Source organism: Zeugodacus cucurbitae, chromosome 6 (assembly GCF_028554725.1).
Source record: "Zeugodacus cucurbitae isolate PBARC_wt_2022May chromosome 6, idZeuCucr1.2, whole genome shotgun sequence".
Lineage (NCBI taxonomy): Eukaryota > Metazoa > Arthropoda > Insecta > Diptera > Tephritidae > Zeugodacus > Zeugodacus cucurbitae.
In genome coordinates this window covers 37,782,369-37,798,676 of record NC_071671.1, presented here as the reverse complement: position 1 = coordinate 37,798,676, position 16,308 = coordinate 37,782,369, and the positions used below count along the sequence as shown (strand labels likewise).

Here is a 16,308-nt window from a genome sequence, read left to right as displayed (position 1 = left end):
TTCTTATGTCGTCGACTAGTTCCGTTTTGGTGTAATATTGTTAACCGCTCTCATACACCTTTATAACCAACCATTCCCAGATGTTATCTATAATATTCAGGTCTGGGGGTATGGCGGCCACTCCACTACACCGACTAAATTTGCGCATTGTTGTGCTGTGAATATCATTCTAGATTGCCAAAAACATTTAAAAACAAGTAAGGAAGGGCTAAGTTCGGGTGTAACCAAACATCTTATACTCTCGCATTTTATTTATTTAACTTTATTAATATAATACACAATTTGACTCACATATTCGTCATATATATTGTATAAAGTCCATTGAAAGTTGGAAACCCTAAAATTAGGTTAGAAGCACCGAGGTCCTAATGTTCGATATATGGGGTCTTGAAAACCTATGGTCCGATTTCGATTTTTAGAATGGGGCTGCCACACTATAAACGTAGTATTTGTGCAAAGTTCTGCATCGATATCTTCACTAGTGCTTACTTTATATGTATATTGTAAAGTTAACGATTCAGATCGTCTTCAAAGTTCTGGTATATAGAAAGTAGGCATGGTTGTGAAGCGATTTGGCCTATTTTCACAACATATGTAAGGAAACTATTACAAACCAAGTTTCATTGAAATCGATCTAGTAGTTCCTGAGATATGATTTTTTATCCATAAGTGGGCGATGCCACGCCCATTTTGCACTTTGTAAAAAAATCTGAGTGTAGCTTCCATCTGCCATTTCTTATGTGAAATTTAGTGTTTCTGGCGTTTTTCGTTCCAAGATTCATCAAGATATCTCAATTTTTACTCAAGTTATAGCTTGCACGGACGGACGGACAGACAGACAGACATCCGAATTTGAACTTTTCTCGTCAACCTGGTCATTTTGGTATATATAACCCTATATCTAACTCGTTTAGTTTTAGGACTTACAAACAACTGTTATATGGACAAAACTATAATACTCTCTTAGCAACTTTTGTTCTTCTTCTTAACTGGCGTAGAAACCGCTTACGCGGTTATAGCCGAGTCCACAACAGTGCGCCACGCATCTCTCCTTTTGGCGGTTTGGCGCCAATTGGTAATACCAAGTGAAGACAGGTCCTTCTCCACCTGGTCCTTCCAACGGAGCGGAGGTCTCCCTCTTCCTCGGCTTCCACCAGCGGGTACTGCATCGAAAACTTTCAGAGCTGGGGCACTTTCATCCATTCGAACAACATGACCCAGCCAGCGTAGCCGCTGTCTTTTTATTCGCTGGACTATGTCTATGTCGTCGAACAACACATACAGCTCATCATTCCATCTTCTGCGGTATTCGCCGTTGCCAATGTTTAAGGGACCGTAAATCTTCCGCAAAACCTTTCTCTCGAAAACTCCTAGTGCCGTCTCATCGGATGTTGACACCGTCCACGCTTCTGCACCATAAAGTAGGACGGGAATAATGAGGGACTTGTAGAGTTTAGTTTTTGTTCGTCGAGAGAGGACTTTACTTTTCAATTGCCTACTCAGTCCATAGTAGCACCTGTTGGCAAGAGTGATTCTGCGTTGGATTTCAAGGCTGACATTATTATCGGTGTTAATGTTGGTTCCTAGGTATACGAAATTATCTACAACTTCAAAGTTATGACTGTCAACAGTGACGTGGGAGCCAAGACGCGAATGCGCTGACTGTTTGTTTGATGACAGGAGATATTTCGTCTTGTCCTCGTTCACCACCAGACCCATTCGCTTCGCTTCCTTATCCAGGCGGGAAAAAGCAGAACTAACGGCGCGGGTGTTGTTTCCGATGATATCAATATCGTCGGCGTACGCCAGGAGCTGTACACTCTTGTAGAAGATTGTACCTTCTCTATTTAGCTCTGCAGCTCTTATAATTTTCTCCAGCATCAAGTTAAAGAAGTCGCACGATAGCGAGTCACCTTGTCTGAAACCTCGTTTGGTATCGAACGGCTCGGAGAGGTCCTTCCCGATCCTGACGGAGCTTTTGGTGTTGCTCAACGTCAACTTACACAGCCGTATTAGTTTTGCGGGGATACCAAATTCAGACATCGCGGCATAAAGGCAGCTCCTTTTCGTGCTGTCGAAAGCAGCTTTAAAGTCGACAAATAGATGGTGTGTGTCGATCCTTTTTTCACGGGTCTTCTCCAAGATTTGGCGCATGGTGAATATCTGGTCAGTTGTTGATTTTCCAGGTCTAAAGCCACATTGATAAGGTCCAATCAGTTTGTTGACGGTGGGCTTTAGTCTTTCACACAGTACGCTCGATAGAACCTTATAAGCGATGTTAAGGAGGCTTATCCCACGATAGTTGGCGCAGATTGTGGGGTCTCCCTTTTTGTGGATTGGGCAGAGTACACTGAGATTCCAATCGTCGGGCATGCTTTCTTCCGACCATATTTCGCAAAGAAGCTGATGCATGCACCTTATCAGCTCTTCGCCGCCGTATTTGAATAGCTCGGCCGGCAATCCATCGGCCCCCGCCGCCTTGTTGTTCTTCAAGCGGGTAATTGCTATTCTAATTTCTTCACGGTCGGGCAATGGAACATCTGTTCCATCGTCGTCGATTGGGGAATCGGGTTCGCCATCTCCTGGTGTTGTACTTTCACTGCCATTCAGCAGGCTGGAGAAGTGTTCCCTCCACAAACACAGTATACTCTGGTCATCAACCACTAGATCACCGCTGGGGGTCCTACAGGAGTGTGCTCCGGTCTTGAAACCTTCAGTTAGTCGCCGGATCTTTTCGTAAAATTTTCGAGCATTACCCCTGTCGGCCAGCTTGTCAAGCTCTTCATACTCACGCATTTCTGCCTCTTTCTTTCTTTTTCTGCAAATGCGTCTCGCTTCCCTCTTCAGCTCTCGGTATCTTTCCCATCCCGCTCGTGTTGCGGTCGATCGCAACATTGCGAGGTAGGCAGTCTGTTTTCTCTCCACTGCGAGACGACAATCCTCATCATACCAGCTGTTTTTTTGGCTTTTCCGAAAGCCAATGGTTTCGGTTGCAGCTGTACGTAAGGAGTTTGATATGCCGTCCCACAGCTCCATTATACCGAGATGCTGATGAGTGCTCTCAGAGAGCAGGAGTGCAAGTCGAGTAGAAAATCGTTCGGCTGTCGGTTGTGATTGCAGCTTCTCGATGTCGAACCTTCCTTGTGTTTGTTGACGTGTGCGCTTTTCTACACAGAGGCGGGTGCGTATCTTAGCTGCTACAAGATAGTGGTCCGAGTCGATGTTGGGACCGCGAAGCGTACGCACATCAAAAACACTGGAGACATGTCGTCCATCTATCACAACATGATCGATCTGGTTGCGAGTGATTCGATCCGGGGACAGCCAAGTAGCTTGATGGATTTTCTTATGCTGGAATCTAGTGCTACAGATGACCATATTTCGGGCCCCGGCGAAGTCGATCAGCCTCAGACCGTTTGGTGATGTTTCGTCATGGAGGCTGAATTTTCCGACTGTTGTGCCAAAGACACCTTCTTTACCCACCCTAGCGTTGAAATCGCCAAGCACGATTTTGACATCGTGGCGGGGGCAGCGCTCATAGGTACGTTCTAGGCGCTCATAGAAGGTATCTTTGGTCACATCGTCCTTCTCTTCCGTCGGGGCGTGGGCGCAAATCAGCGATATGTTGAAGAACCTCGCTTTGATGCGGATTGTGGCTAGACGTTCATCCACCGGAGTTAATGCCAGGACTCGACGACGGAGTCTCTCTCCCACCACGAATCCCACACCGAATTTGCGCTCCTTTATATGGCCGCTGTAGTAGATGTCACAAGGACCCACCTTCTTCCGTCCTTGTCCCGTCCATCGCATTTCTTGGATTGCGGTGATGTCAGCCTTTACTCTTACGAGGACATCAACCAGCTGGGCAGAGGCACCTTCCCAATTAAGGGTCCGGACATTCCAGGTGCATGCCCTTAAATCATAGTCCTTTATACGTTTGCCGTGGTCGTCATCAAAAGGGGGGTTTCTCATCCGAGGCCTGTGTTTCTTATTCACTGGTTATTCGTTTTTATGTGGTGGGTCCCAAGCCCTACGCACAACCGCATAAGCGGGATTCGCCTTCTCACTTTAGCTCGCTTCCAGACGGATGTCTGTTGGCTACCCAGAGGATACTTGGTCTAAGACCGGAAGTTGTGAGCTGCTTGAGCCACATGTAAAAGAATCGTTCCTGGCCACTCCCAAGTGAATGGCAGTCAGAAACTTTCCTCACTTACGTGAACTTCTACATATGACTCCATCCTCCTACTTTTGTTGCGAGAGTATAAAAACGGGAAATCCACTGAAGCAAAATTTTTCTCATTTGGGCTTTCATAAATATATGTATTCTCATCTGAAAATATGAGATAATGCCACTACTTAAAAGGTTAAATGTGTTCGACCAATAAATAATTAGGCGTATTTCTTTTCGCAACTTATTAAGTGGTGGATTTTTCTTTAGTTTCTGCCTTATTAAACGTTCAGCTTCTTTAACCACTATTTAGTAGTTGATTCGATCACTTTAATCTTACTTTTTCTTCAATTTTAACGGAGGAGTCGTGATAATTTGTAGCTTCTCTGAGTATATACCACCCGCCTGCTGCCGCAAATTGACGATTATTGCCACATTTGAAGTTCTTTTCATATGTTTATTTATTTCGAAGAAAATTTAAAATTAATTTTCGATGCCTTCCCAATTTGTCCGCAATTTTATGCACAAACAGTCCACATTTATGAACCGTTTCGATTTTAGATTTTTCCTTCACAGATAAAACAATTCTTCTTCCCAAATTTTACAAAAATTTGAAGAAAACTAATCAATTAAGTACCTAAAAAAATTGTGTGCTTGTGGTTTCCAAATTATGCGAGATAATTATAATAACATTGCATTTGGGGGCGCTATCCTGATGACGCAATTTTTGTTGCAAATTTTTCTACTGTTTTGGTTTTTAATTCATTAAAAATTTTTAAAGAATCGTATTGTGACCCTTTATAGCTTATTTTGAGGCAAATTGTTTCAAGTATGTTGGAAAAATTTGTAGCTATAACCCAAACACTATGTTGTAGTTGGTATCAACCAAGCATGCTTGGGGGACACTATCTTGATGACGAGCGGTATATATGTATGCATAATGTACAATATACTTACGCCATATTTTTGTCTTCAAGGACAAATGTGCCTTGGAAAGTGCTATTCGATTAGATTAGTTATCCATAAATAAAGTAATGAAAACAAAATTTGGTACAAAGGATCAGGATAGGGATAGGATAGGGAGATGCATATTTGGATAAAAATTTTTGGGAAAGTGGGCGTGGCTGCGCCCGTTTATGTTTATTTTTGCATATCTCATAAACTTCTAAAACTATATCAACCAAATGTTCTCGATTCATTTTTTGTAGGCGCTTGATTATGCAGCATGAAAATGGAGGAAATCGGTTTATAACCACGCCCACCTCCCATACAAATGTTATGTTGAAAACTACTAAAAGTGATTTAATTCAGTAAGGAAAAACACCAGAAACCCTAAATTGTTTTGTAATGATGGTACACAAATGTAGCATTAAGCTTGGCATAAAAATTTGACAATGGGAGTGGCAACGCTCACTTATGGGTTAAAAACCATATCTCAAGAACTTCTCGACCGACTAAAACGAAATTCGGTCTATCGAGCGTATTGTGTGAAAGACTAAAGCCCACCGTCAACAAACTGATTGGACCTTATCAGTGTGGCTTTAGACCTGGAAAATCGACAACTGACCAGATATTCACCATGCGCCAAATCTTGGAAAAGACCCGAGAAAAGAGGATCGACACACACCACCTTTTTGTCGATTTTAAAGCTGCTTTCGACAGCACGAAAAGGAGTTGCCTTTACGCCGCGATGTCTGAATTTGGTATCCCCGCAAAACTAATACGGCTGTGTAAATTGACGTTGAGCAACACCAAAAGCTCCGTCATGATTGGGAAGGACCTCTCCGAGCCGTTCGATACCAAACGAGGTTTCAGACAAGGTGACTCACTATCGTGCGACTTCTTTAACCTGATGCTGGAAAAAATTATAAGAGCTGCAGAGCTAAACCGAGAAGGTACAATCTTCTACAAGAGTGTACAGCTCCTGGCGTACGCCGATGATATTGATATCATCGGAAGCAACAACCGCGCCGTTTGTTCTGCTTTTTCCCGCATGGATAAGGAGGCGAAGCGAATGGGTCTGGAGGTGAATGAGGACAAGACGAAATATCTCCTGTCATCAAACAAACAGTCGGCGCATTCGCGTCTTGGCTCCCACGTCACTGTTGACAGTCATAACTTCGAGGTCGTAGATAATTTCGTATACCTGGGAACCAGCATCAACAACACGAACAATGTCAGCCTCGAAATCCAGCGCAGAATAACTCTTGCCAACAGGTGCTACTTTGGACTGAGTAGGCAATTGAACAGTAAAGTCCTCTCTCGACGAACCAAAATCAAGCTCTACAAGTCACTTATCATTCCCGTCCTGCTTTACGGTGCAGAAGCTTGGACGATGTCAACATCAGATGAGACGACACTAGGAGTTTTCGAGAGGAAAATTTTGCGCAAGATTTATGGTCCTCAGAACATTGGCAACGGCGAATACCGCAGACGATGGAACGATGAGCTGTACGAGTTATACGACGACATTGACATAGTTCAGCGAATAAAAAGACAGCGGCTACGCTGGCTAGGTCATGTTGTCCGAATGGACGAAAACACTCCAGCCCTGAAAGTGTTCGATGCAGTACCCGCCGGAGGAAGCCGAGGAAGGGGAAGGCCTCCACTCCGTTGGAGGGACCAGGTGGAGAGCGACCTGGTTACACTTGGGATCTCCAACTGGCGCCGAACTGCAAAGGAGAGAGACAGGTGGCGCACTATCGTCGATTCGGCTATAACCGGCTAAACGGTTGCAACGCCAATCACATACATACATAGTTTAAATGGGCGAAATCGGTTGGAGATATTTCGTCTTGTCCTCGTTCACCACCAGACCCATTCTCTTCGCTTCCCAATCCAGGCGGGAAAAAGCAGAACTTACGGCGCGGGTGTTGTTTCCAATGATATCGATATCATCGGCGTACGCCAGTACCTGTACACTCTTATAAAAAATTTTACCTTCTCTGTTTAGTTCTGCGGCTCGAACTATTTTTTCCAGCATCAGGTTAAAGAAGTCACACGATAGCGAGTCACCTTGTCTGAAACCTCGTTTGGTATCGAACGGCTCGGAGAGGTCCTTCCCGATTCTGACGGAGCTTTTGGTGTTGCTCAACGTCAGCTTACACAGCATATTAGTTTTGAGGGGATACCAAATTCAGACATCGCGACATAAAGGCAGCTCCTTTTCGTGCTGTCGAAAGCAGCTTCAAAATCGACAAATAGATGATGTGTGTCGATCCTCTTTTCACGGGTCTTCTCCAAGATGTGGCGCATGGTGAATATCTGGTCAGTTGTTGATTTTCTAGGTCTAAAGCCACACTGATAAGGTCCAATCAGTTTGTTGACGCTTTAGTCTTTCACACAGTACGCTCGATAGAACCTTATAAGCGATGTTAAGGAGGCTTATACCACGGTAGTTGGCGCAGATTGTGGGGTCTCCCTTTTTGTGGATTGGTCAGAGTACACTGAGATTCCAATCGTCAGGCATGCTTTCTTCCGACCATATTCCGCAAAGAAGCATGCACCTTATCAGCTCTTCGACGCCATATTTGAATAGCTCGGCCGGCAATCCATCGGCACCCGCCGCCTTATTGTTCTTCAAGCGGGTAAGTGCTATTCTAATTTCTTCACGGTCGGGCAATGGAACATCTGTTCCATCGTCGTCGATTGGGGAATCGGGTTCGCCATCTTCTGGTGTTGTACTTTTATTGCCATTTAGCAGGTCGGAGAAGTGTTCCCTCCACAAACACAGTATACTCTGGTCATCAACCACTAGATCACCTCTGGGGGTCCTACAGGAGTGTGTTCCGGTCTTGAAACATTCAGTTAGTCGCCGGATCTTTTCGTAAAATTTTCGAGCATTACCAGTGTCGGCCAGCTTCATACTCACACGTTTCGGCCTCTTTTTTTTGTCTGCAAATATAGTGGTCCGAGTCGATGTTGGGACCACAAGGCGTACGCACATCAAAAACACTGGAGACTTGTCGTCCATCTAACACAACACGACCGATCTGGTTGCGAGTGATTCGATCCGGGGACAGCCAAGTAGCTTGATGGATTTTCTTATGCTGGAATCTAGTACTACAGACGACCATATTTCGGGCCCCGGCGAAGTCGATCAGCCTCAGGTCGTTTGGCGAGGTTTCGTCATAGAGGCTGAATTTTCCGACTGTTGTGCCAAAGACACCTTCTTTACCCACCCTAGCGTTGAAATCGCCAAGTACGATTTTGACATCGTGGCGGGGGTAGCGCTCATAGAAGGTATCTTTGATCACTTCGTCCTGCTCTTCCGTCGGAGCGTGGGCACAAATCAGCGATATGATGAAGAACCTCGCTTTGATGCAGATTGTGGCTAGACGTTCATCCACCGGAGTGAATGCCAGGACTCGACGACGGAGTCTCTCTCCCACCACGAATCCCACACCGAATTTGCGCTCCTTTATATGGCCGCTGTAGCAGATGTCACAAGGACCCACTTTCTTCCGTCCATCGCATTTATTGGATAGCGGTGATGTCAGCCTTTACTCTTACGAGGACATCAACCAGCTGGGCGGAGGCACCTTTCCAACTAAGGGTCCGGACATTCCAGGTTCATGCCCTTAAATCATAGTCCTTTATACGTTTGATGTGGTCGTCATCAAAATTGTCAATTCCTATTCATAGGTTATTAGTTTTTATGTGGTGGGTCCCAAACCTTACGCACAACCGCATAAGCGGGATTCGCCTTCTCACTTTAGCTCGCCTTCAAACGGATGTCTGTTGGCTACCCAGAGGAAGGTCTAAGACCGGAAGTCGTGAGCTGCTTGAGCCACAGGCAAAAGAATCGTCCCTGGCCACTCTCAAGTGAATGACAGTCAGAAACTTTCCTCACTTACGTGAACTTCTGCATATGACTCCATCCTCCGATGCGACTCTGAGCGATTTTAAACATTTCTAGATGGGGGTTGCCACACAAACTTTTATAATTAGTAGTTTCGAAGATTACCAATACATGAAGTGGGTTTTCGCTTAATTTAACCTGATTTCAGTAGTTGTACTTCCAGATATTAAATCATTTTTTAACATTATGGTTTTGAATGTTGCAAACATTCGTTAGTTGAACAAAACTTATATACTCTGTCGCGAGTCTATAAAAAATAGACCATATATATGTAGACATGCCGAATACCCCCTACTTAATTTCTTACTGCTCTCCTGTTCTGGAAATTAACACTTGCCGTAAGTTAGTCAACAAACAATTCTTCATATAGAATTATGATTAATGAAAACGCTATTTGCTGTTCCTATTAAAACTGTATATCAATATGGTTTTGAAAGCACCAATGCCAAAAACAAAAAAGTACATTCCATATCTTATCGCAATGGAAATAATAGTGTTGTACACCACACATTCACTCTTCCATTCCGTTGATAAGAATATTATATCTAGAATAACAGGCTAATCTTATCTTTCGGAACTTTGGAAATATTGCATGTGAAAATATTATACATGAGGTGGGATCGAACACAATGTCTACCTTTGCGTCAGTTCATATTGGTATTAGCTCAGTTTTGTAGTATACGACGGGTGTTTGTGATGATTTGGCGGCAACTGAGTGTTGTTATATTTGCATTGCCGTTGGCACTCTGCGCCACAGCTGAAGCTATCGATGAGATCGAAGTAGAACGATTTTGTTATCCTGAGCAACATAAGAACAGCCGCAAATCTTGTGAGTGTAATAATGAAGATTCGCCGCCGTGGGGAATACGCGCCATAAACATAGATTGCAGCTATAAAGTGTTGAAGACAGCCGACTTTTCGGAAGTGCTGCCGCTCTATGTGAATACTTTGGACTTGTCGTGGAACTCAATGGATGAAGTACCCACATTGGCTAGTGACAGTTTGCGTGTGTTGAATGTGATGCACAATAACATTACCGCATTAACCAACAAAAAGTTTGTGAAGGTTTCTAATCTCCGGGAACTCTACTTGGGATGGAATAGCATACAATCAATTGAGTTGAGCTCTTTCGACGAGCTGGCCCACTTGCAAGTGCTGGATTTATCACACAACAATGTACACACGCTAGGCCTACAATTGTTCCATTCATTAATTATACTAGAGACTTTGGATCTGTCATGGAATCGTCAGTTGAACCAAACTGAGGGAATACAAGAACAGGACTTTTATCGCAGTTTTGGTGTGAATCCAAAACTAAAAACTTTGCGTATGCAAGCCTGTAGTTTAAGAGATCTGGTTTTACCCGAAAAGGCGCCACTCGTCAGATTAGATTTGCGGCGCAATATGCTGGAGAAAATTCCAAACAAGCTTCCAATTACTTTGGAAATCCTTGATATCAGTGCGAATTTATTCCAGCAGATTTCGCCAGTCATTACGGCAAATTTGTCCTCCACATTGAGTGAGCTGTTAGTGGAGGATATGCCGCGTCTGCAGTCTGTCGAAGAGAAAGCTTTCGAAACAATGACTGGACTGAAAAAAATTAGTTTTCAGAACAGTCGCCGTTTGACTAAGTTCAGCGGCAACGCATTTGGTTCTGATGTTGGTCGCTTTCCAGAGTTGGGAACACTTATTTTTCGTGGCACTTCAATTGGCGCATTTAATGCTACTTTGGAGCCTATTTTCAAACAACTTACCGAATTGGATTTCAATGGTGTGCCGCTTATCTGCGACTGCGAATTAGTCTGGATCAAAGAGGTGGAATTAGAAACCAATGGCCGTTGCTATAATCCCTCGCGCTTGAGGGGAGAGACCCTAACGAATGCCGATAAATCCGACTTCAGTTGCCCCCACTGGCCTCATTGGGTCGGTGGGCTCTTAATTTTTGGGCTTATATTGATATGTGCCGCGGGCATTTATGTAGTGGTTATGTGTCTGCGCCCGAACAGGGGAGGGGTTACGCTGCGTCGTAAGGTGGGCTCGGGCAGCCCTTATGCCAGAGTTACCATCGAACCAAATAGGCAGGAAAACTATTATTGATTCTTTCTATTGCTAATTTCAGTACATATAAACACAAACACTTGTAAAAATAATTGTTTATATATATGAATCTGTAAGGTATGATATATAATATGTGTTTAGTTAAGTGTTAGTTTACTAAATTAAAATTATAGTATGAGTGCGATCTGATCAAATAATATATGTATTTATTTCGAAACATATTTTTTCTTAATAACGAACGTATATGTACATATGTAAGTATATGAAATGTAGCTCGAATATGTACCTGTCTGATAACGAAATCTTATCTTAGTGTATGCAGTCCCCTGTGTGAGTTCATTGTACAAAGGTTATCACAAAAAGTATAAATCAGAATCAAAAAATCTGAAAAAATCTAAATTTCTGATTTATCTTTATTTTTGCTAAAACTTGTAGGTAGCCTAACAAGTCAAGACTATCCGAAACTCAGTAGAAATAAAAAAAAAACTTTGTAAAAGACCGAACCTTTTGAGCAAGAGGGCGGGAAGTGTTTCGGATAAAAAAATAAGAGCGCGGCTGGTCGAAAAAGGTTTATAAGGTAGAATCTCGAGGCGAAAACTTCGAGTATTTTGTAATAGTAGTAGGTCATTTGTTGGACGAACAGCAAATTCTCAATTTGATCTTATGTACGACTTAATAAACAAAATATTAGACTTATTGAGCCGACAGCTCAAAATGTCATTGTAAAGCCTACAGAAAACCTATAGAAGATAGAAATTGGAAATAAAGATACATTTAGTTTACTTGTAAAACTACAGAATGGCACAACGAAGGGGCATATTTGGATGTAATTTTTGGGTGAAGCCAGTTCACTTTCCACTTGGTCCTTCCAACGGAGTGGAGGTCTTCCTCTTTCGCGGCTTCCTCCAACATGTACTGCATCGAACACTTTCAGAGATGGAGTGTTTTCATCCATCCGTACAACATCACCTAGCCAGCGTAGCCACTGTCTTTTTATTCACTGGACTATGTCAATGACGTTGTATAACTCGTACAGCTCATCGTTCCATCGTCTGCGGTATTCGCCGTTGTCAATGTTTAGAGGACCATAAATCTTGCGCAAAACCTTTCTCTCGAAAACACCGGGTAATTACTGCACAGAGGCGAATGCGTATCTTCAATGTTTGGTCTTCGGAGTGTACGCACGTCTAAGACACTGGATACATGTCTTCCGTCTATCACAGCATGATCGATTTGATTGCGCGTGTTTCGATCTGGGGACAGCCACGTAGCATGATGAGTTTTCTTATGCTGGAATCTGGTACTACAGACAACCATATTTCATGGAGGCTTAATTTTCCGACTGTTGTGCAGGGCAGCGCTCATAGGTTTGTTCTAGGTGCTCATAAAAAGGATCTTTGGTCACATCGTCCTTCTCTTCCGTTGGGGCGTGGGCGCAAATCAGCAATTTTTTGAAGAAACTCGCTTTGATGCGGAAAAATTGGTTACCGAAAATATAAGTAAGTCTCTCAGATGATCAACATAATCGGACTACTGGGCGTACTATTCACAACACCATCATCCAATTCAGACCCAGCATTCATTATTGGAGAATATTCGACCGAATAGAAACGGTTAATAACGGTTTGGTGTGATTTGTATATCTGCATATTTCTTCCAAAATGATGCCGGTGAGTACGTAACCGTCAATGGCGAACTATTTGATGTCTGAAATTGAAGCTCGTGAACTCAGCGTCATTTGGTTTCAACAAGACAACGCCACTTCCCACACATCGCATCAATCAATGGAATTATTCAGAGAATACTTCAGTAAGCAGATAATTTCAAGTTTTCGGCCGGTCGATTGACCACCAAGATCGTGTGATATCACACTGTTATACTTTTTCCTGTGGGATGTGTAAAGTCTAAAGTCTATGTGGACAATCCCGGTTCGATTGAATCCAAGGGAGCAAAACATCACGTGTGTCATTAGCCAGTTACCAGTCGAAATGCTAGAAAGAGTCATCGAATATTTGACTCAACAGATTGACCATCTGAGACGTATACGCTTTCTTTAAAAAATTAATGCCAAATAATGATAATGAACATTCCACCAATAAATTTAATTTTTCTGTGTTTTTTCTTTAAAGAAGTAGGGAACCTCGAAATAGACAACCTTTTATATAATAAATACTTTTGAGATGCAAGTGGTTTAATTTTGCTTTCACGAGTCTGTGAAACGTTTCCTATATGCACCTACACAGATTTCTGTCTATAGTTTAAAGTTCCTGTCGAAACGTGCCATTAACTAAACCATAGTATCAACAAAAACCGGCGTATCTAACGAGAAAGCTGTGTTCAATTCGGTATTAAATCGAACAAATTATATATATATTTTCCCATAGTTCCTATATGGTACATATGGCCTCAACTCAGAACAAACCATACCAGATGTTTGAACAAACTGACGGTACATGCGCTGGAACCTCGCGCTAATATCTCCTCTGGCGCGAAGTGTCGCAATTGTTTTGAAGTTCTTTGAAATATCTGAAGCCGCACAATAAAATATATTGGTAACGTTTTTGTTTCGAGCAGCATTCCCAAGGTATTTACATATGAATATCAATCAAACTACACGAATCACTATATTCATGGCAAAATGCTAATTAAGATATATTAATTGAAATAATCATATACAATATAGGCGATATAAAATCAAAAAAAGAAGCTATATACATTGTATCCAAAATATATGATATATTTCGATATTTTATCTAAGATATCTCACGAATTAAAAGATATATAATATATAAAGTCCACCGGAAATTTTAAAATTATTAAATTAATAGTACATACAAGCTAGGAGAAGTAAACACCATTTTATCAAAAACTAATAATGTCAAAGCTAGAAAATATATTTTTAATGTATTAAATGTTTGGAAAATATTCACACAGGGGTATTTTGTTTGTCTACTCATTTCGTCTGAGCCCAGTTTACCTGACCGAAAGTTCCATTGAACTGATTAGATTGTCTTTTTTTTCTATTTGATAAATGTAGTGGAAATTAAAATTATTCCTTTAAATTCATTGCATTTAAATGGCTCTCCAATGGAAGAGGAGAAGTTTTCTCATTCATCGCGAAGCGAATGAAAAGGAAAATATTAATTTTTCTTGCGAAACGTGCGAAAATCGCTGCAGTGCTTAAAGCGAGTAACTACTTGAATATAAATGATTCAAAGGATAGCGCATTCTCGGAGGCTAGGTTGCGAACACAAAGGGGAAATTCTAGGTTGTGCACATTTGCCAGCCATTCAGTCGTGCGTGTGCCAAGTGTGGTATAATTTGCTCATGTATAGTATCGAAAAATACTTACTGTAATTCAAGGACGACATAGTTCAAGCTGAAACTTTTACTCAAAGATTAGTGTGCTTTTTCTCGCTAATTTAAAAGGCATTTCCCATGCCGCCCTCAAATCGAATCCTATCGACTGATAATCATTAGTGAAGATGTATTGGAAATGCCTTCAATGTGGGGAGAGACTACTATCCAGCATTTCAACACTACCAAATTAAGTCTACTGGGTGTCCAAAAATGAGCGAAGTTAATAAATCAATTTAACGTTAATTTATTTGATTGCTTGGTGAAGATTTCAGTTATAAAAATTCCTAAAGCCTTCAATATATTTTTTCTGTGTTTTTTCGTTTATTCAGCAGATTCGCAGGAGCCAATTTGATGGTCACGTCAAAAGGAGCTATGCATTATTGTATCCTACTAAAGTAGTTCGCAAAAATTCTAGAGGACAACTCAAATTTCCACTTTTAAATAAATTAATCCGAAAAAGGCTTGAATTGTACTAATTGTTAGTGTCCGACCGATACGCAATTTTTGGCCGTAGCCGATGCCTATTAATTGGCCAGTTGGCAAAGTATCGGCCGATGCCTTTCCTGCCGATTCTTTCATGAACAATTTTATTAAGTAAATTAGTATAGTAACAAAAGAAAAACAAAACCAAATAGCATCTCAAAATAAGTAAAAAATCAGTCCATATGTTAATATGAAGGTGTTTATTAATTTAATTACTATTCAAAACTAAATAACTTATTTTTATAATATATATGTAGATAGAAAAAATATAATAAGTTATTCGTCTTTTCTCAAAACAAGTTGCTACGTCAGCAATATAGCTTTTTTCCTTTAAGGACAGAAATAAAGCTTTTTTTTGGAGGTTCTTTTACATGTATCTCATAGTCCAAACCACCACCAAAAGATTATTACCTGTTCCTGACTATGGAAAAAAATTATGAAAATTTTTCTCAAGAGAAACTTTAAAAAATAGACTCTCCCAGTTTTTTGCCAATAGCAACAAGGATTTCTATAAGAGTGGCATTATGAAATTATCTCATCATTCTAACTAATGTAATAATAAATTTAATACAGAAATAATGAATAATATTAGGTTGGCAAATTGTTCTTTATTCAATGCTTTATAAAAAGTGTTACAGTGATCGGATTTAGTTCAAATATGCGCCGTTTCGTTCGATAATATGTTTTCCTCTAGACGGCAACATAATAATACCCCCTCGTAGAAGCCCCCTCCTTATTTGCAATACCCATTGTCCATTGTTTGGGACGATGCACCGGCCTTCGACCACGACCGTTTTCGCTTGATATTGTCGTATGTGATCCATTGTTTATCGCCAGTCACCATCCGTTTCAGTTCTAGTTCGTTCCGTTTCAGCAGCATATCGCAGGCGTTGATTCGGTCCAGAAGGTGTTTTTGCGTCAAGATGGTTTAAAATGGTTTGGTGACTAACTTTCATCTCCTTGGCGATGTCACGAGATGCCTCATGCCGGTCTAATTCGATGGTTTTCCATGATTTGATCGTTATTCGTCGCCACAGGTCTTCCGCCGGCTGGCTTATCCATGGTGTCGTTTTCACCCGCTCTGAATTGTCGAAACCATTCATCCGCAGAAGTGATAGCGTACCATCCCCGAAAACACCATTAACCTCATGGAACGTTTCTCTGGCGGATTTACCTTTAACGAAGGAAAACTTTAAAATAGCACAAATTTCGGCGTTATGAACTCCATGCTTACTCGTCTGTAACTGTTGAACGCAATATCCAATCTAATCACTCATAGCGTCGTTTTGTAGGTTATGTCAAGACCTTTAAAAGATGTATAGTATTGCCAGATACGAGCTCTGCAGCGCTTTTTACATAGCCGCGAAATTCAAAAGAT

The 16,308-nt window shown here is 41.6% G+C and overlaps 2 protein-coding genes across 2 annotated transcripts in view; both read left to right on the top strand.

Annotated features, from left to right (window-relative positions):
- LOC105219838 (uncharacterized) overlaps positions 1-16,308 on the top strand; it is a 129,232-nt gene that overhangs the window by 20,008 nt on the left and 92,916 nt on the right. The window lies entirely within an intron of this gene.
- Positions 9,658-11,304, top strand: LOC105220417 (leucine-rich repeat neuronal protein 2). The gene has a single exon (XM_011196850.3). The coding sequence runs from the start codon at positions 9,726-9,728 to the stop codon at positions 11,124-11,126; it is 1,401 nt and encodes a 466-aa protein (XP_011195152.1). The 5' UTR covers positions 9,658-9,725; the 3' UTR covers positions 11,127-11,304.

Excerpts from the sequence above, each read along its gene's own strand:
- LOC105220417 (XM_011196850.3), top strand. The coding sequence starts at position 9,726 with ATGATTTGGCGGCAACTGAGTGTTGTTATATTTGCATTGCCGTTGGCA.